Here is a 21,523-nt window from a genome sequence, read left to right on the forward strand (position 1 = left end):
ACACACAGTACCTGTTGTTGAGAATTGTAGTCAAAAAGTCCCACAGTTGCTGCTGCTGAGTCCACAGGTACCTGCGTGCCTGAATAATCAAACTGAAGAGGCTCCATGCCCACATGTTCCATGGGGTCCAAGGGGACACTCTGGGACTCCATGTTGGAGAAATCCTCCACAGGCTTGGCACCATTGGTGCTGGTCAGCTGGGCTAAGCCCTCAGAACCATTCTGGTTTGGACCCAGAAGATCCACTTCATTAGCAGAGTTCTGGCAATTACCAGGGGTACGGCTAAACAGAGAAAGTAAAGGGCATTAAACCTTATTTTGAGCGGGGAGGGACACTATAGCCACCCAAGTTTAAGGACAATGTCCATGATACAGCTTATTATCAACAGTACTTAAAACTACTTCTACAAAACAACCAGAGACCCTTTAGGATGCTTCCATGTAATATCCTCCAAAGTGACTCTTCTATTGCTTGCCTTCCCACCACAACCCATCCCTTAAATTCACATTCACTGCCATTAATTTATAATCCCTTTAAACAAGGGGCAAGGGGCTCAGTTTTGAGGAACACTGGATGAACTAGAAAAAAACACTGCCTGTGGCATCCATGAAAACAGATCACAAAATGCAGATAGTAAAATACGCCCCCCCCAAAGCAACTTCTTCTACTCTTTAAACATAGAAACAATGGGAAATAGTTTCTAAGGGGGAAGTTCTACATCTGAGAATGACTCTATTTTTTAAAATTACACTTTTTATATAAGTGAAAATTTTTTTCTGTATTATCTGGGCATACTGGCCAATGCTAAAATTGTGTCATTTTTCCCACTTCTAAGAAACTAGAAGAAGCAGACTATTACAAAACAGTACAAAATAAATTTATTGTTCAGCATATATCCCTGCTAAGGAGACAACTCCAAGAATTATTATGAGGATATAATTTACCATCCAAACCAGGACATTCCTAATAGCAAAAAGGGGCACTATTAATAAATATCCTAGGACATAGGCATAAACAAGGATTGTCCTGGGGAACCCAGAACATGTGCTCACCCTATGTAAAAGGATTGCAGGACTATATGATTCCAAATCAGACTAATACAGAATAATATTATAATCTAGTCAGAGAATTATAGCCTATATTATATGCATTTCATCCCTAAAAGAAATCCTACAGCTGGTACAAAGTAAAGCTACAGTCGTGTTCCTTAATACACAGGCCCTACCAACACCATCACCAGCCCTGTTGTCAAATATCACAAAACGCTGCTAACAGGCTGCTTGAGATTCAGGATGGAGAGGCTATCCAAACTCACTGAAAGAACTCAGGTAAGTGTTTATACCTCTGTGCCTCAAATTTCTTCACAAGATTATAATTATTTACACTCACAAGATACAAAAATTCAATTAGAAATACTAAATGAACATTGTTCTACAATGATCCAAAATATATATTTAATATTGGCTTTGGTAAATATTAGATGTGTGTTTAGACATACACATATTAGTTTTAAACTAACATTAATTAAAATTATTCAAAATTAAATTCTCTATCTGTACGCCACTGACCAAAGTTTTTAGATTTTTAAAATTATATACCATCACTAAAATTTATCTACATTAATGAAGAATACTTGCCAAACATGGAAGACAAATATAAAATATCACTTTAATATTCTGTATGTTAGATTATAAGGTACAACCTGAGAATCAATCATGACCAGAGAAAGAGAGAGGCATTGGTGGAAGGAACGTAATTAAGTCATTTAAGTTCTATCTCTGGTTCTTCAAAATGAGGAAAATAGTATCTGACCGACCTTCCTCAGAGGGAGCTTATGAGTCTCAAATGAAATAAGTTCTCGACTGGTTTTCCCTCTAACATACCTGAGAGATATGACAAATTTCCATTAGTAACTATAGTTTATCCCAAGATAGTGATTTGGGACAAATTTGGGAAAAGTCCATTTTGGATGATTTTTGATATCTAAAAATCATGAAATGCTCTTTATGAAATCAATCAGCAAATTATAAAGCCCTATACAAATACAAAATCTATTGTTTTGGCAAAGCACCAGGCATTGACAGCTCTTAGAAAATTCCACCTTTTTAGTTAATTACCAGTCTTGGTGGTATGGCCTACAACTAGACCCAATTCTTAAAAAGGACAAATAAGGAGGGAAAAAGAAAACCAAAATCAAAATAAAACTAAAGCAAAACAAAAACCCATAACCCCATTCGAAAATCGGAAGTGTAAAACATACAAACCTAAAATCTTTGACGTCTGCGTCAATCCCATTCTGCACTGGTAAACCATTGGTCTTGTCCATCACATCACCCTCCTCCTTCAAATCTCCTAGCTTATCTCCATCAAAGGTACCCTTGTTCTTCTTTTCACCTTTGTCGTTTTCATCACTGTCTGCATCCCTTGGGCCCTGTTTAAAAAATAGCTTCAGCTTCACTAATCATCATCAACTAATAATAGTGGGCAACCACTGTGTTCACCAGACTACACTAGATGCTAATTAGAACAGGATAGTGTCTGGCCTTTGAAGATATTACAATCTAATTAACAGACAACACAGAGGCAGGAACACTGCAGAAAGTCTTGCCAAATGAGGGAGACAGACATACATTTATGTTACAGAGTTTAGGACAGTTTTACCATGCCCAATAACCCTCCAACCCCATTCTTTTTCTTTCTAACCCAAAGCCTGGCTACAACTTATCTCATGGTCTCATTTCTCTACTCTCAAATGTAACTCAATATAACTACACGACTCCTAATAAACCCAAGGTATGGCAGCTAAGAGTATAGTTGAAAAAGTGTTACGTCTACCCCCAGAAATAAATAAATAAATAAACAAACCTCGTTTCACCAATGCCTATGTAAATTCCTCCTTACTTCCGAATATTGACAAGCTAAGTGTGGTCTGACATCTTTCAATTCAATTATTCTACATTTTATCTTGAAATACACACCCTGCCAATTTGCACTACCACTACCACCCAGTTCCACCCTATGTTTCGTACCTTATTGTATCACAAATTCAACAATCGTCCTTAACTTTAATTTTTTAACTCTTCAACACATGTTAAATCTGGCTGTGAAATTCTTTCACCAAGAAGTGTTTACCTCTTGTCTTCCACTATCTGCCTGTCCCATACAAGATTCTTTTTGAGAGTATACGGAAGCATGCTAGGTTGAAATCCTGATGGAAGATATTTTTTATCTCTGAAGTGTTTCAAACTATGAATATTGAAAGAATGGACCTAAAAGGAATGGATGTGATGCCACGCATGTTGATATCCTATCTCCAAAGGAAATTCAATCTAACTCATCTTACCAACAACACTAAGACCTGGACATATAAAGCAAAGGTGCCTTGATTTCCAAAAGGAAAAGAAGATTTGGTATAGTGACTTGAAATGGTACAGAGAACTTGGTATAACCTTACCAAAGGTTAAGAACCTTTGATTTTATAAAAGTAGAGAGGGGGAACCTTGCTTGTCCCCACCACTGACATCTGGTTTAAGGAAGAAACAAATACACTCAGACCAAATTGAAACTTCTGCTAAAACACAAGATCCAATCAGAAGATGAGAGCCGCTGCACAGCAGTTCTAGTCACAACCAAATTTCATTGGGGGAAAATCAATAACAGAGGCTGGAGCAGCAGACACTCAGTTGTGAATGGGTAGGCCTACAAATGTAAAATAAGCAGATGGCCTCAGAGTGCTTTTTAAAGATCCCTGGCCCAGAAAGGGGTACTCATGTACCCTGACACTCTTAGATCTTTAACTACCAATTCAGAGCCCATTTAACTTTCAAAATCATTCTCTGTTCAAATGTAACACAGGAAAAAGATTTCATGGTTAATATGAACAAAGGAACATATACAAGAAGGAACTCAGAAAGGATAAACAACTTAGTTATAACTGGCAACGAGATGAGAAATTATAGTTTTGGCAGTCACTGAGATGTGACTTTCAGAGTAGAATATTTAAAGAATAAGACTGTGGTTCAAAAAGAGTGACAGCCAATTAAGCACTACATTGAGATCCCAAGGCAGAAATGAAAACATGACAGGATTCTGAAGACAGAAAGCCCTTTCTAAATGTCCAGAAACAACAGCTCCCTCCTACTGCGAAGGTAAACTGACAGAAGCTGTGTATTCATTTTCACATCCTTAGCACTAAACACAGTGCCTGACAGACGCTTAAAAAATATGACAAAGAAAACTGGATAACAAAAAAATCCTCCCAAACTGAACTGCTAAAATAATAAGGATCCTCTCATTGTCTTTATCATCAGATAAAGAGTCGCAGGGGAGATATGGTTTAGATATCAAACAACTCTTCATAAATTAGACATCATCAGTGTCAATAATAAAAGAGTTTTAGAAGAATCACCCCACTAACACATCTAAGTCATTTCCCACAAATCTATAAATCAAGTCACTGGCTCAAGAAGAACAGTTCAGCTCCAATTTCTCACAAGGAGTTTAGAAGGTTTACAGGCAAAAATAGGAAGAAAATAGGATTAAAAAGCAGTAGGAAGTTTCACCAACAAGCAAGAAATCTGGTAGACAACTCTGTGTTATCTTTCCTCAGTGACCCTTCACAAGGGCGTTTTGAGAAGCTGTTCAGCCTGTCTGGAAGCCAACCACTCTAGCCTGGAAACTTGGCCACTGATACTTATATTCTCAATTATACTGCCAACGGCTAGATTTTCAAAGGCAATATTATATATTCCATTCAAATAAAATATACCTACCTGGTTTTCTACTCTAAATAAGCTATTAATGCCTCAGTAGAATAGTAGGTTCGTCCTATTTGAAGGCGGAGGCCCCAAGGGAGGCTTCCATTTCTTGGTGTGGATGGTTACATGGGTGTATTCATTTTATGGAAATTCATAAAGGTGAACATTTATGACCTGTTCACTTTTCTGTACCCAGGTCCTATTTCAATAATAAGTTTACTTAAGAGAAAAAAGTTCAGTAAATCAACAACAGCCCTAAAATGGCTGACATGAAGTCTGATTTCTGAATGACACTGAGTCGAAAATTTGTTATTAAAAGAAAATGCAGGGTTCAGGATCATAAAACTGGTCTCTCAGATATGGGAAGGCCCCAGAGAGACAAGAGGGGTATAAATGGGCTGGTATATTTTATGAGATTAAAAAAAAATTTTTTTTTTAAATATTTAAGATAAGGGATCTATAGCTACATGATCTTTAAGAAAATGCTAACTCAGATTACACAGAACCTATGTTCTATCTCAACTGCTGACATTTACTGGTCATAGGACTTTGGACAGGTTATTATACCTGAGCCTTTTAGTGCTCTCGTCCATAAACAAGGGTAATTTTCTTTAAAACAGAACTTTGTTACAAACAGCAATAACACACATGCAAAAATTTGTAAAGTATAAATCATTTTATACAAAGGTAATATTAGTAAAAGCTATACACTGGGATGGTATTTCTTATGTAACATTATTAATAAATCAAGATTAAAAAGCTTAAATGTCCCAATTAAGTGGTTTAACTCTAATACAAGTGTTTAGGCAATCTGGCCCTACCAGGGACACTACCTTTTCCACAATGCAATGGCTCTATAATTGATGTTGGGGATCACAATCTTTCTAAAATTTACAAGTGTCTGGGCTTGCTCCTGGAGATTCTGATTTAATTGGTCTGTAGACCAATTAATGTAATAAACAGTTCTCCAGTAAGCACTCGCACTTACAATTAAGAACTGCTGTAATTAAGTCCAACGTAAGCATCATAATGGTAAAGTTTATGTTCTGCTTGTCATATATTACCTAGTACATAATAGTACTGAAAGTCTATTAGCTAAATAAAAGAAAAAAACAAAGAAGGACTAACAGCATCTTTTTGAGGGCTTCCTTTAGATGAATGTTAACCCAAACCTACAGTTCTCAAATACAGGCTTGTGAGTGCTCAAAATAAAAGTGGCCAAGGCCAATCGAAATTTCAAGAGTGATGCCAAGAAGGGCTCTGAGACGTCAGATCTACACAGAGGCAGAGGAATATGTTTCACTGCTAAATATCAAAAAACTGAGAGAAGAGCAGAAGAGAGATAAAGAACCACATATTGTGGAAATCACAGTCCATTTATGGCTTAACCTCCTCGAAGCCTCACAAAACAGAAGGAATATTTCAGAGAATATCTACTAATTCTGAGTGAAGTCAGAGAAATGAGAATTTGATTTCTCTTATTGCAGGGATCTGACCACACAGCTCCACGTAGCAGGAGTTAACATTCAATTTAATGAAATTAGGAATTTTTCTCTCTTCTAAAAGAAAATATTTTATATATTTGCTTGATACATTTGAGTCCAGAAACTATAACATGAACTAAAAGAATGGTCTCTCCTATATACACTTATTTGTTTTTTACAAAATGCCAAAAACCTGAAATATCAATTTCCTTTAAAGTTCAGCAGTTTATAGCTCCACTAGTAAAAAAATTCTTCTAAAAAAATGAGTAACTAGCCATGTGAATTACTCTTTTAAAGTGACATTAAATATTAGTAAGGCCCTCAACTAATAAACAAGCCAATATAGCATAATAGAAAACAATATAGTTAAGAACTAAAATTAGTCAAAGTTTGCATCCAGGTCCCATCACTTCCCTTCTAAGACTTATTTTTCTCATCTACGAATTCATTGGGACAATAGTATCTGTTTCAAAGATTAAGTAAGGCAATTCATAAAGTACAATTCTTTACAAAAAAATTTCTCAGCAGTTTTCACATTTTCCCCACTGCTTTTTTTCAGACACACCAACCCTCACCCCTAGTCTACCAAAGCTTCAATATTGCTAGTCATCTTACGTTTTTCCCCGTAAAAACTCTTCTAGCTCTAAACATTAGACCCTTTTTGTCTCACTGATTTTTCTGAGATGTGAGTACAGAATCAAGCCACCGCCAACTACATTTCATCAAATCTGAGGTACCATCGATTTATAAGACATACCATCATTTTATGTGCTAAGAAGGAAACACTGGCAATTAAACTATGACATATTATTAAAAAGATGCATTCCAATTTCAAAATGAACAAAGTAAGTAAGGGGTGTGCACTTCAGAAAGAGTGGAACACAAAATGTACCAGGCACTGCATCTATGATCACCTAACTCCTGGTGTGCAGAAAGGTAAAGAGTATTGCTTGCCCTCAAACTGTGGTAATAACCATCGGATCCAGGAGGAAAAAGAATATATATTTTAAATGTGTAGAATGGTATCTGTTGTTCTTACAGAAATGAAAACAAACCAAAAAAAAAGTTTTCTATAAGTCTTTCCTCCCCACCCCCAATTTTTTATCTAGTCTATATTTAGAAAGATTGACTCTGCAAAGTAGAGCATGTAGATTTCTTGCTCAAAGAAAGCTCAAATCTGAAGGGGCTCCACCCTGTAGATAAAATTTTCTGAATTTAATTCACAGCTTCCTGGTAATTTACACTTCCAAGAAAATTGTCTTATAACAGTAATTATCAGACGTTAATATACATACAAATAACCGGAGGGTCTTGTCAAAATGTAGACTTTGATTTAATTGGTCTGGGGTAAGGGCTGAGATTCTGCATTTCTAATTAGTTCCCAGGTGATATCAATGCTGTTGACTTTGTGGAGAAAGGTTGTACAATGTTTACAATCCATTTTCATATATATTATTATATAACCATATTTATTAGATTTGGGTGTTTTTAATTACCCCCATTTTGCAGATGAGGAAATTAAGGTCCAGATGAGACTTAAACACCTGGCTTCCACCTGTATTACATTGCACCAAGTTTTTAAACAAAATCAAGTAGCACTGGTTATAATAAAATAAATGCAGTGAAGACTAGAAAAGCAAGTCATTAAGTTTTATGACCCAAATGAATTGCTGTGAGTTTGCATGCAGCCTCCAGGTCAGAAGGCAGTCAGTCTATACAGACAAGTAGTAGGCCTTCCTGATATGTTTTTTCTAAGAATCTTTCTTCCAAGGTTAGGGTGGTCTTCACACCATAATCAAAGTGTAGAGCAGTTTTCTCATTTCCTTAGACACCATAAACCAGAAAGACAGAAATTACGATCCACTTGTCTGACTGGCTAGGCTTCAATCTATTTGAAAATCAGCTGATATTTCAAAAAATGTTCAACAGGGTCTTTAGATAGGCAATTTCACCCAATGGCCTAAAAATACAGTAGTTATATATGAGTTTATAACCATTCCGAACCATGCTTTTTTTTGGGGGGGGGGGTGAGGGGGGAGGCGGCGGACAGGCAGCTGTCTTATTCTAGGAATAAAAGATACCAAAAAGTTAAATTAAAAGACTCAACTCTGACTTGACTGGTATTCTGAGTTTTTTCATTCTGAAAACTGCTTTCCTAAAGTTCCTAGTTCCTATGTGGAATACTACTAAAATTTTACAGTGGGTGCTAAGAACAAAATACTACTGTCAGATTCTTACTGTCAGCCTCAAAGTACTCCTATCTCAAAAGTCAAACTAGTAAACTGAGTCCATTTGTACAAGCTCTGGAAAGCTAGACAAAGAGTTAAATAGCTTCATTCAAGCTGTAACCAGGAAACGTTACAGAAAATGGAAAACCACTGTAGAATGAGTAGGTTACTTTAGTTCTAAACCATCTTTAACTGAAAAGTTAATCAGAGTCAGGATTATCTGCTGTCAGTATGAGACTGACCCCTTACTACTTGTTTTGAGGTCTACATTCCATATGCCATCAGAAATGTTTTCAGCTCTCAGAGGGGTAAAATGCGGCTTCTCAATGGTTTCCATGGTACAGCCACCCAAAAAGTAAAAACATCTGAGTGCTCTGACCCCATAAACCACCAATTGCCCACTTTTTTAAACAATTAACTATCAGAAACAGATGTTCTATCTTCTTGGCCTCTGAACTCAACACTTTGAATGACAGACTAGAATTTTTTTTAAAGGCTCACCTTTCCCAAGAAGATGCATGCATATCATGACAATCAAAAAGTAATTCAGGTTTCCCTGACCAGAGCTTTGGTCAGATGTCATCCTAACCAACAGGCAGAGCAAAGGCAGGTTAGGTATAATAAGATCAGCAGCATACAACCAAAAGCTGATAAAGTAGTTCACTGATCCTCAGGCCTTATCCAACAATACTGAATATGGTAGCTTGATATCAATGATCAGTCCTCCTGCATCACCCTTTAGATGCCACTCAAGTCAAAATACGAGAGATTTCGTTACCTACAACTCTCTTTCTGAGAAGTTGGGACACAGATTTGCAGAATTTTCATTTATTTTAGTGCAAACCTCAGAAGCTTAGTAAATTATCTGGTTCTTAGAGTTCAATTTTCTGACCTCTATCCTGAAGTTTTACTCTCCTCTGGTGATAATACTGTAAGAGTTAAAAATCACCAGTCTCCCAAGACAACTAAAGATGGAAGTAGCATTTATAAATACAAGGCACTGAATGTAAAAGATAACAGCTGTGCCATAAGATTAACTGATGCACGTGACAGAATTCATGGCAAAAGTCATACAGGTTCCAGTTTACCATACTAACAACTTACCTATGCAAGACACTAACTTTTCTCCTATAGTAATTAAGTTATAGGCAGCACTTCATGTAAGGACTCTATATTCATAAGACTAGGAAAGTGTTAAGGAGAGAAGGTGAAAAGAGAGAAGTAGTAACATCATTCTTCCCATGGGACAACAGGCAAATAATCACATTCGCCTGATCCTATTCCCCACATCCAAAGGGTAGAGACCTTGTTCTTCTCATGCAGCCTCTTGGAAAGAGTCAAATAAAAGAAGCCTTTTCCTATATGATCCACAAGCCACTAAACCTGACCTATATCTCTGCAGAGTCAAAAAGATCTAAAAGCAATCAGTTCAGCTCTGGTATGGCTAGAAGTCAAGATGAACACAAAAACCCCAATTTAGTCCCCTAATCCTAACTGCAGTTATAAAAGTAAAAGATCCTCTTCTGGCTAAATTCCTCACACCAAACTTCTAGGTGTAGAACTGGAAAAAATCCAAACCAGTCTCTTAAAGAAATTTCATTTCATTTCATTTTTTTCTGATTTTTCTGTGGAATTAAAAGTTCTAGCTACATGTCAAGTGTCAATGTCAGATGAAGCATCACCTTTGACAACCTTAGAATAAAGCTAACTCCATGTGGACCCGTTCTCTTCATGCCGACCAAAGCAACAATCATTCGTTTAATATCCATTAATATATTAAAGAATTGTACTTGACACTTGAGTATGCTGCACCAAAAAATGAACTACTGTTACTCTAAAGAAGTTTGAAGTGGAAAGGGAAAAATAAGACCAAGCCTCTGACACCTAGCAACAGACGTGTACCAATAAAAATATCAACAACAAATGCTATAAGATAAAGAAAGACAGTCATGGAGGTAACATTTTAAATATAACTTGAGAGAAAAAAAGGTCTCTTAAATGACTGCCAACAGGTAGTACGAGCTCCAAAAAGGGGAAGACATATATATTCAGGGTGCCTCTCATGGCCTTCCTGTCTATAACCCAGAATATAAAACCAGTCGCAGAATACAGAATGAGGAAGACTCAAATGTTTTTATCTCAAGACTTCTAGACCTAAAAAGTCAATGATGTAAGAAAGGACTAGTTTTGAGAGAGGCTATCAAAGATGCTGAGGAAGAATGTTTAGACTTAAAAAAAAGAAGAAGATATAGACAGATTGTGCTTTGGCTACAATTTAGCATTAGAGAGATGAATGATGAACCCGACAAAAAAATACAAATATAGAATTAATAGAATTTCTAATTTCCTAACAGGCTGGATGTAAAAGGCAAGGTTGTTTAAAAATGGCCAAAGACCATCCCATAATTAAAGCCTAGCTAGCAAAACAAGAGTGATCCTACATATCTGATCCATTTTAAGGATTCTTGGGTACTGGCAAATCACTGCTCTCCAATCTAGTCAATACTAATACCTCAGCTTCAGCTTTCTTTAATTCCAACTGTTTACTTCTTTGTGTGTTTTAAACCAAAAATGGTATTTTCTGGTAGACCAATGAAATGCGATCTGGATTTCAGTTTTTGCCTCACATTACTATCAGTGAATCCCAAAAAAACTATTATTTCTCTATTTTTAAGTTTACATCTCCTACAAGTTTGCTGAAATCTAATTTTAATAAAAGTGTTTTATAATACCCTGTAACTAGTGCTGTGAATATCTAAGGAAACTAAACAGGCATGTTTTGTTTTAGGGGATATAAAAAAAAAAGAGAGATATAGGAACAAGTTCCTCAAGCCAACTTACAAATCCTCCTTTTCTTAGACAGGAATCTCCCGGGGATGAGCTCAACACATACTCCACCATGCTAACGCCTAGTCCCCCACTCTCCGACCGTGGGGACAGTACAGAATTGACCTCACTGTTCACATGGAAACTCTGACCAGGTCTTCTCTGCACCATGATTGGCTGGGAAACTGAATGATCTACAAAAAAGATACACAAGCATGATATAGTGCAGCCAGAGGCTCAAACAAATTATGAGTGATGTCTCATGGATAAACCAATGACTAGGAATCAGGAAACCTGCCATGGTCAGTTGAGCCTAAACCTCCTACTATGGTTTTCCCTAAGTATAATATTCTACATAGCTAAGGAAGCAGAATACACCCCTCATATCCAGGATAGCTGTGCAATACAGCAGTTCATATAACTGATTTATCTAGTTCAGTGGATAAATTAATGTTTGCCCCTTTTGAGTAGCAGAAATTCTTTTTAATATATTTTATTGGTGATATTATTACTAAAACAAAATGTGATTTTACCGCCCTTTTTAAAAATCAACATAATTTGATATTTTCTGATGACTCAGTGTCATCTGAGGTTCCATTCTTACACTATGCTGTAACACAGCACATCAGCTTTTGGGTTTTCTGTCTCCTTCCTCCCTATCATCTGTCATTTCTTTCTGCTGTCTCTACAAGTTTTCCTCATTCCTCTTCAAGGACAGTCTGTTCAGAAGAGCATCCATGCCCAGTGACTTGATTTGGCCCCAACCACATTTATAGATTGATCATCCCATACACATTACACCAGCAAGGGGAGGAAAAAGAAACATGACTTCAAATGGCAGGCATGGGTTTTCTAATTCCAAGTATACTGACAGCAGTACAGAACAAGAAGTTTTAGGTGAAATTACGGTCTTTTCAAATAAGACCATTCCCCTGTGGCTACCACTTCAATAAAATATTGAAGATTTGATTCTGTGTTAATTATGTTTTAATAAATTACATCATATAAGCTCCTTCGTGGCAATTATACTGCAAGACAAGACATTGCTTGACATGCTTATGTCACTGATATAAAATTCATGGCTTGCCAATTGCTGAGAAAAGGAGCTCTAAGACAAGCATAAATCACAGTACAGATGCTAGATCTAGATTACCTGATGTTCCCCAGGCACTGTCTCGCCATTGATCACCCAGGAATATTCCTTTTGGTCCATCTTTGCTGGATTCATCTGTTTCCCAAAACTTTTTACCTGGCAAGAGCTGCTGCAAATTAAAAATAATAGATGCTTTTAAAGAATTCATAAAGGATGAAAGTACAGCAGTCAACACTTTCTTTTAGACAAGGGTACTGAAGATGCTCATGTGCCCTGAAGGTCTTTAATCACAGTGTTCTGGCTACACAGATTGTGGTCAGAGCACTACTATATATTTGGTAAAAGTCACAGAGACCTAAGGCAGGGTGGGGCAGGGGGCGCACACACAAATCAACCCATTGCAAGCAACAGATGCTCAGCTTAAATATCTAGAATTATTCACTTAACCTTCACCAAGATTTTTAAAGGGGAGGACTAATATTAGGCCTATCAGCTAACTGCTTCCTAAGAAGACTCTTACTGAAAAAAGAAAGTACCTGCAACTACTAAAACAGTCTAGATGTATACTGACTGACCATACAAAGTTACTCAAGCTAGAGCATGAACTCAGACTCCAGCTACTAGGTATGGAATATAAAGAGATTCTGTTAACCAAAAACACTTCCATCACCAGAAAGAAAAAACAAAACACACTTCCCAACCACATCATTAACTTATTCCAAGATAAGGAAAGAAAAGCCGGCTTTCCCTATTATTGAAAGGAAAATAAGAATCTCTTAATCTCAATTAATTTTAACAATATTTAGTAATGTCATTAAACTGACTTGACAAAACATTCTATGCTTCTTAGAAATGCAGGCATCACTGGCTCTAATCTAATATGAGACGTTTAAATGAACTTCAACCAAAGAAATGCAAAACACATTACAGTTTTGCAAAAAATCAAAGCATTAGTGACCAGAGTTACAAAGGAAAACTAGAATCCCATCATTCTTCATTCTGGTCATCATATACTAACTAAAATGTCCCTATTATTTCCCCTAATTATGTTTTCATTTAAGCTGCTACTAGACAGACAAGAAACTCAGGTGTTTGAAAGCACACCTGGGGAGTTGATTTTCTCAGAGAAACAGAAAAAACCAGAAAGCATAAAACATTTGCTCTTCTACTTAACAATAAAGGTTTACCTTTCCAATTTATGTCCCATAACCCAATAATAATAGAGGAATAACTCAACTTTGGCCTTACTAAAATAAATCTCACCTTTCTAAACCTAAATTCTCAGTTTTTCAGCATAATTTTACTCTAGCTCTATAAATCCATCTGGTAGACAAGGGTTCCTGGACCAAAGCAGTTTCCCACGCAGTTTTTAATTCAGGCCCTAATTTATTTTCTAATCAAAGCAATCATGACAGAAGACATATTTGGGTCCAGCATTTAATTGCACAGATGCATAAGTTTACTTGAAGATGAACAGTTACAAGCAGCCAATTCTTAGTAAGCCTCTCCCTTTCATTCTCTGAAGTTAACAAGAAGGTAGCTAGTCTGTAATTTGAAGGGACTGGGGGATGGGGTACAACAGGAAAGACAGACCAGACACAGCTAAGAGGTGGAATAAGGAAGCCCTGGCCTAGACCACTTTGATATGTCCTAGGACAAATTGCTGGACTGCCCTGCTCCTCATTCTCTTTAACTAATGAAGGAGATATTTTTCAAGTTGTTGTGATGATTAGAAGTATTGCTGATGAGTACAATGCCTGCCACATAGTAGGTTCTCAACGAATGTACTTAGTGACATTACGCCAAAGCAAAATAACTGTAAATCACAGAAGGGATACTGAAAATTTACGCAAACTACCTCAAGCACAATTCAAGAATTCTTGTTTTTAAACTTCTTTCTCCCCTTTTAGTCTCAAAAATGCCCTCTCACAAGATTGCAAACAGAATTTCTTTCCCTCTTGGTTGTACCCTTTACAACTAACATTCTGATTTTTCTCCTTTATTTTCTAAGAAGTGTGAGCAAATAGGAGTCCACATCAACTTCTCTATGTACTAGAAGAAAGAATGTCAGCACAAGGAACACCTCACTTGTTGGTTAATTTTATTTTCCATATAATAGTGGAAAGAACAAAGGTGATCAAAAATATTCATTATGGTACTTATCCCTCTCCACACAAATTTGGAAATCTTTATTCAAAACTCAAGGAAAAGCTTCTGTAAGTACCAGCCTACATGTGCAAAATGTTGTCTGTCCATAATTTGTCAAAGTGCTTTCTGAAAGCAGAAGCCCTTGAACCCAAGGCTTCAAAAATGACTCTGGGATCCTGTCGTCTTTCACTTTAGTTTACTGGGCTGTCATAGCACACAAAGCCAGCAAAAGCAGGTGAATACAAAATCAAGACTGTTTCCTGGCCAACTTCTCTCAAAAGGAAAACAACAATACATGTAGAAAGGTGCTAAAAAGTGGAGAGACTACTTCTCAAAGTAGTAATAGATCCAACAAGTCTCAGAATAATACACACCAAAAAAACTCAAGACCCTAGTCTAATACCAAGAAGCGACCATATCTCCCACTATTAAAAAATGGTAAACATAAATCCTAAACAGACTTTAGCAACAGCCCAAAAAGTAATAGAACTCCATATGCTTTGGCAAAGTAGTTGCAAGAAGCTCAATGAACTATTATCAATAAAAACAGCAGGGACTAAAAAGGCAAGTCCGTAAGAGATAAAGAAAAAGGGGGTGGAGAGAGGGCAGCAGTATGCAAGTTATAAGAGAGAAAAAAGGTAGAAAGTGTGGGTTGCAAGAGCACCCTGCAAGTGGGAAGGAAAGGAAAGTACTACAGCAAAGTACCTGAGCAAAGACAGAAGCAAACTTAGCAAATCTCGTCATACTCTGGATCGTACAGAGAACCTAGATTTCTTTCTTTCATCCAAAACATCCCCTTCTCCTAAATTATGTGGGAAGCAGAATCTGAAATGACTCCTAATGACCTCTGTCTTCTGGTACTCGTGCCCTATGAAATTCCCTCCCTAGAAGGGGCTAGACCTAGTGACTCGCTTCTAAGGAATAACACAAGGCAAAAGTGAAGGGCTGAAGCTTTCAAGATGATGTTACAGAAAACTGACATCCGTCTTGTTTCTACTCCTCTCTTGCTCTCTCATCTCTCTTGGCTGCTCCCTTTGATGATGCTAACTGCTATGTTGTGAGCTGCTCTATAGAGGCCAATGTAGCAAGGAATCATGAGGGGTCACTGGACATCAGTCCAACAACTTGAGGGGAACTTAATCTTAACATCAACCACATGAGTGAGCTTGGAGGCCAACCCTTCCCCAACTGAACTGAGATGGCTGCAGCTCCAGCTGAGATCTTGACTGCAGCTTGTGAAGGACCGTGAAATAAGAGGGTCTTGCGAGCCCACGACTGGGTTCTTAACCGACAGAAACTGTGAGGCTTAAACACTGTGTTGTTCTGAGCCACTGAATTCTGAAGAAATGTGTTATGTAGCAATAGGTAGCTGATATAGTTGTGAATGCATGGAGGCATTTTCTTATATTCAGAACACTTCGTTAAGAGTTTGTTTCAAGAAGCACTTTTTGTATCATTTCTAACATCTAAAATACAATGTGGAAAAATAAATTATTCCATTTCATGTTCTTCCCTATTTTGTCTTATAGTCCTTCTGTATCAAAAAGATGATTGGCTTTTTAAATTATGCAAAGTCAAATCAATTTAGACATAAGCTTACTGAGAACTAATAGCAATCACATACATATCCAAAACTCAACTAAAATAGAGACATTACTGTTCAAATCTAATCATATTAAAAGAAGCAATACTATAACCTACTGATTTATAAAAACAAAGTGATTTGAGCATCCAATTGTTATATCAAATCCAACAGCAACCTTTCTGGAGGTGACATCATCTACAGCATTGGCTAAAACATTCTGGCTCACCAACCCACTGGCATAAATGCCAGAAATTATCAAACCTTCACTTAAGCCACACCTAAATGCAATCACCAAAAACTGAAATGCAACTAGTGGATGAAAAGATGGTTCATGCTTACTCCCATGAAGAACTTGAAATTACTGTTTTTGACAGGACTAAAAAGAACAGATCACAGCAGAGGTTGACAAAATTCACTTTAAAGAAAGATTAGGCAATAAAAGGATTAAAAGATTTGACAATTCTAAAGGAAGATTAACAAAATAGAAACTGGTCCAATAAAAGCAAAGGAGACCCTGGGAGTCAGATGTAGGCAGTATTATCCAGTTGGTACCTTGAGGGAGAGGACATATGATGCACAAACAAGTCTATCTTTAAAAAGCAATCACTGTATCAGGCGAGATAGTAGCTTGATTACAGTAGCCACTAAAACCATCCAAGTAACTTCCCTGGCTCAGGCTCTGCTTACCAAGCAAACTTCTAATGAGAACTTGGCTTCCTCCTGTAGCCAAGCATGCTGATTACTGAATGCAATTATCCTATCCACTTGAGAGTTATTTCTCCTTATAAATTAGTAAACTGCATTATGGTTTTTATACGTTAGTCTCCTGTGGTTCTGGTTGGGGGGGGGGTGTTAATCCCATAATCCAATCAATCATCTTTGAATTAGTGGTCTGCGTCCCTTTCACAACCTGCTAAACAAAAACAGGGCTTGGGAGATCCTACATCCTCCCCTGCAATACAACAGATCTTGAACTCTTCCTTGCATTATCCCATTGAACAGGATTCCTATTTACTCATCCAATATATTATCTGCTCTCAAATCTTTGGGAGAAAAACACACCACTATTATCCCAGCCTGAACCATAGGTTTGTAAAAGAAAAGACTTAAGGAAAGCAAAGAAATCAAGTAAGCTTATTCATGAGTCTTCTGGAAAACAAAACAGAAATCAAGCATTGGTTTATAAACAAAGTTATCCACTTACTGGAAAACTTGTAAATTTTGTTTGGAAACACCTTTTAACTGTATCGTCTAACAAAACAGAATACACAAAGCCACACTTGCATAAGCAATCATCACATTAACCCCTACTAAGAGCTCTTTAAGCAGAAGTAGAGACAATAAGAGGCTGAGAATGTCAAGAACCTCTAGGATTCTTATTTTAAAAGCCGATACAGTGGTAAAGCACATGTAAGTGCTCTGCAATCATTTTTTAACTGGTTTTACATGCCAACTGTGTGAATTTAACCCCTCTACCCTCAGCTTTCTCACCTATAAAATGAACTGTTATGGGCATTAAATAAGATAGTGTGTAAAGATGTACAATGAACCACTCAAAGAATTACCTGCTATTATTATTTAAGAACAAATAACCAACAGACTTCACAAAACTAATGGCCAACCAATGAAATGCTCCCATGTACTCAGCTAGCAAATGTGAGCACAGTACCACCCCGCCCACTCCAGTATAAATCCCATAAAATTAAGAGCCCTAAGAAAACACTACAAAAAGAACCATGACTACAACTTTGCAGAAACTAAGGAGCAGGATGATTATTTAAGACTGGGCTTGTCTGGCCATACCACCACTAATATTTGCATAGGGAAGTATCAATGAGGTTTTCTGCTGGTCAACACTAACCACATTCTGCAATAAGTACTCTGCACTAAAGAGGAATAAAATATTAGGTAACTGCTTACACACTTAATACAGGCTGCATAGAGCAGTCTCTCAGAGCAGATATATGGCTTCTTAAGGAGTCCTAGTCACAGGAATGCTACAGCCCTGCAGGCATGAACCAGTTTGGTCATGTTACCTAGAAATGCAAACTTCCAACACTAGTTTAGTGTCGCTGGAATGTAGCCAATGCCCAAGTCAAATACCTGATATTTTAACTAGCTGGTAAGACATAGCCTGTCCCTCTATTTTTTTTTAAATCTCTTAGTAATTTTCTCATTACATTAAAAGAATCTGACATTAACTCAGAAAAATGACTGCTCAGGACTGACCGAAATAAAGTACTGGTTACTGCTGCCAGTCAAATGTTCTAGTCAGAGGTCTAATGTGTAAGAATTGTATAATTTTCTTAAAGCCCTTCTCAAAATCTTAATTCCCTAAGGAGATTTATCTAGCTCTCCATTCAATAAGAGGGTAGCTGTGAAATCAAGTGAGTATACAATGTGCTTTCACACAAATACTATGAACTACACACATTGTTATTATTAAAGCTTTAACAAGAATCAGTTTAAATATTAAATCAATATTCTTTACAAGGCTTAAAGAAAAGGTACAACTATTCACTGTTAGGACAATTTTTGGAAGTCTTTTTAAGAAAATATATACATCAAAAGTCATGTTCATTCCTGAGAATTTATCTCAACAAAAGAGAAACTACAAAAAAGAAATCAAAAGAAAAACTCTACATTCAAAGTGTAAGAGCAAAAAAGTTGGGAGCAAACTAAATGTGCAATAAGGTAGCCATAAATACAACAATATAAGCTCATCCAAGAGTCATAACGACTATAAGTGATATTTATAAAATAACATTAGTCTACAGCCATGCTACCCTGAACAAGCCCGATTCCATTTGATCTTGGAGGCTAAGCAGGGTCGGACCTGGTTAGTACTTGGACGGAAGACCACCTAAGACGACCAGGTGCTGTAGGTGTAAAAAATAAAAAAAAAAAAAAGGGATTGTAAACTGACAAGGTCCTTGGAATCTGTGAGGTCAACCAAGGGTTGTCTCACCTAAAAAAAAAAAATTTTTTTTTAATAACATTAAATTTTAGAAGTAAAATATAGATGTAAAGACTGTTCCTCATGTACCCTTCCCTTTTAGTTCAAGATTGGAAAGAAAAATAAAAACTAAAATAGCTACTTGTGGGGTAGTGGGTTTACAGGTGATTTGTTACAAAACACACTTTTATTATGATTTATAACTAATTTTCTAATAAATAAAAATTGGATTATGGTGGTACAGAATTCACTTCAAATGTTTTCTCTTTAGCAGACATATTTCACTTCAACATTATTTTAAAGTGACAATTTAGTGGTGATTTTAAAAGGAAAACTTACACCATATGCTTCAAGTATTTTTAAGGAAGCAAACAACTTGCAATCCACTTTGAAAACTAGCTTAAATAAAAAATGTTAGAAATGTTCAATAGTTTAATCTCAAACCAGTTATTTTTTTAAATTAAAAATAAGTATATAAACAAAAAGACTATGTTTTAATTTTCTTCTCTTTCAATTTAAATATGATCTAAATTATCACTTCCCATTTGTGTATCTACAGATAAGGAAGTGTCCTTCCTTCTTTTTAATTGGCTACTCAATACTTAATATGTAAAGGTTTTTAAATGCTAAAACGTTTTGCTCTATTTAATTCAAAACACAAAAAAAACTAAGAATCAGTATTTGCTATAAATTTTTCACATTTCTCTACTAGGCAGCATTATCTCCTGGCATCTAGTAATTACTGCTCAAAATTTTTAGCTTACATGGCAAGATGGTTACTACTGAAATAAAATCCATATTAATGGTCTCTTAACTAAATATCTCTTTTGGTTGAAATCTAACATATTCTCCTTAAAAAAAAAAAAAAGGTTTTTTGCCTAATTATAATTATACAGTATATAAAATGAACAGATTTTCAAAATATTTTCCAGGGCTATTAAGTATTTTTCATAAGCATTGTTAATAGTTGTATCTAATGTCCTTTAATAACATTTCCACCAACAAGAACAAAATCAAATAAATCACTTAGGCTTGACCAATATGAGGTAATTTGATCTCTCCCACATTTAGAAAACCAATACTGATTTTCTGGCCACTGAAAAAAAGTTTCAGCACAAGTACTCACTGATGTCAAACGGCAAAGTATTACTTAAACAGCACTACTTGCACAGCCTGCATTAGCCACCACTGGAAATAATGAAAGTAGTAAGACTTCTCTGCCCTGAAAGAAAAGATTAGGGAGAGGGAGGAGGACCTACCAGGAATCAAACTGATACAGTTACAAAGCATTTCAAGGTAAGCACAGTAATAGTGGGGTACAGATCCTTAAACTTTACAACCTACTACAGATGAAGGATGGAACAATAACCTGGGATAGGACCAGTGAAGGAATGCCTTAAAGGAGGTGAGAAGTAGAGAGAGAGAGCACAGTGGTTAAGGACTTTCTACAAAGAGCAAAGGTAAAAATGAAAGCAAGTAGGGCAAGAGCCTACCAACAAAAAAAGAGCCTGGCATTAACATAAGGAGGAGTAAGGAGAGGGTGAAAAAGCACTAGTCCAGTTGCCAGTGAGGTTTTATGGAGCACCTAAACCAACCGGCAGAAACGGGGAGTATCAACAAATTTTAAAAGATTAATCTAACATTCCTCCATAAAATGGGATGAGAGAAAGCAAATGGATGCTGGGAGGCTAAGCAAAAAGATCACTGCAGTGATCTAGGCAAGAAATGTTAAAAGAAAGGACCCGTGGAAATGGGGGCAAGGAAGGTACAAACTGCTGCTCAGATGCCTCTCTGTTTCAAAGCATTTTTTTAAAAGCTATATAATTTCAAAAGAGAAGAGTCATAAGCCCATCATGATGATTATGAATGAAGTCACTAAGGCAGTCAGTCTATCACTGAAGTTCTTTTAATCAGAGATCTATTCTATAGAGCCAAAGAATGCAAAGGCTAGATGAAATCAGGATCCAAGTATAAGAATGAATATCGTGTTGCAAGTTTAAGTTTACAGGTTCAATGGGTAAAGTTGTATGACTGTCCTGAAATCCACTGTGGGTTGCTGGGGAACAGTAAGAGCGAAAAAGCAGAGATAAGAAAAATTTGGTAGCTCTTAAATTTTGGGAGAACCACAGATTAGAACTGCAAACGGTTCTCCAATTGATGATTACTGTTAAAATGTACTCCCTTCCACAGGAGCATAGGGCACACTGTTAACTTCATCCTTGAAAAGAAACACACAAAAGACACCGTATTTTCGTAAAACATGCCCTTCAAAAAAACTTGGAGATACTGTTTGCACTTCAATCTCCACATTATTTTACAATAAATTAACCTAGGGCAAGCTCCACAGTAATCCTTTCTTCACTGCACATACTCTCTTGAATCCACTGAAAGTAATGTTTTCTTTATACCCTCCCACTTCTAGCTACTGTAACAGAGCCAAAAGAAA

The 21,523-nt window shown here is 36.6% G+C and overlaps 1 protein-coding gene and 1 pseudogene across 18 annotated transcripts in view; one reads left to right on the plus strand and one right to left on the minus strand.

The window, feature by feature from the left end:
• The window catches only part of PUM1 (pumilio RNA binding family member 1), a 110,239-nt gene that overhangs the window by 54,793 nt on the left and 33,923 nt on the right, over positions 1-21,523 (minus strand). For 9 of the 18 annotated variants that reach the window (XM_036231150.1, XM_036231143.1, XM_036231149.1 and 6 more), the window contains 4 exons: positions 12,449-12,557; positions 11,311-11,489; positions 2,265-2,431; positions 12-282 (listed from right to left, as the gene is read on the minus strand). In XM_036231150.1, the coding sequence (XP_036087043.1) occupies positions 12-282; positions 2,265-2,431; positions 11,311-11,489; positions 12,449-12,557 (726 nt within the window). The remainder of the gene's footprint in view (positions 1-11; positions 283-2,264; positions 2,432-11,310; positions 11,490-12,448; positions 12,558-21,523) is intronic. The other 9 variants (XM_036231152.1, XM_036231151.1, XM_036231155.1 and 6 more) reach the window with 3 other exon arrangements.
• Positions 18,891-19,009, plus strand: LOC118605258 (annotated as a pseudogene).

The sequence above is a fragment of the Rousettus aegyptiacus genome, unplaced genomic scaffold (genome assembly GCF_014176215.1).
Source record: "Rousettus aegyptiacus isolate mRouAeg1 unplaced genomic scaffold, mRouAeg1.p scaffold_m13_p_1, whole genome shotgun sequence".
NCBI lineage: Eukaryota > Metazoa > Chordata > Mammalia > Chiroptera > Pteropodidae > Rousettus > Rousettus aegyptiacus.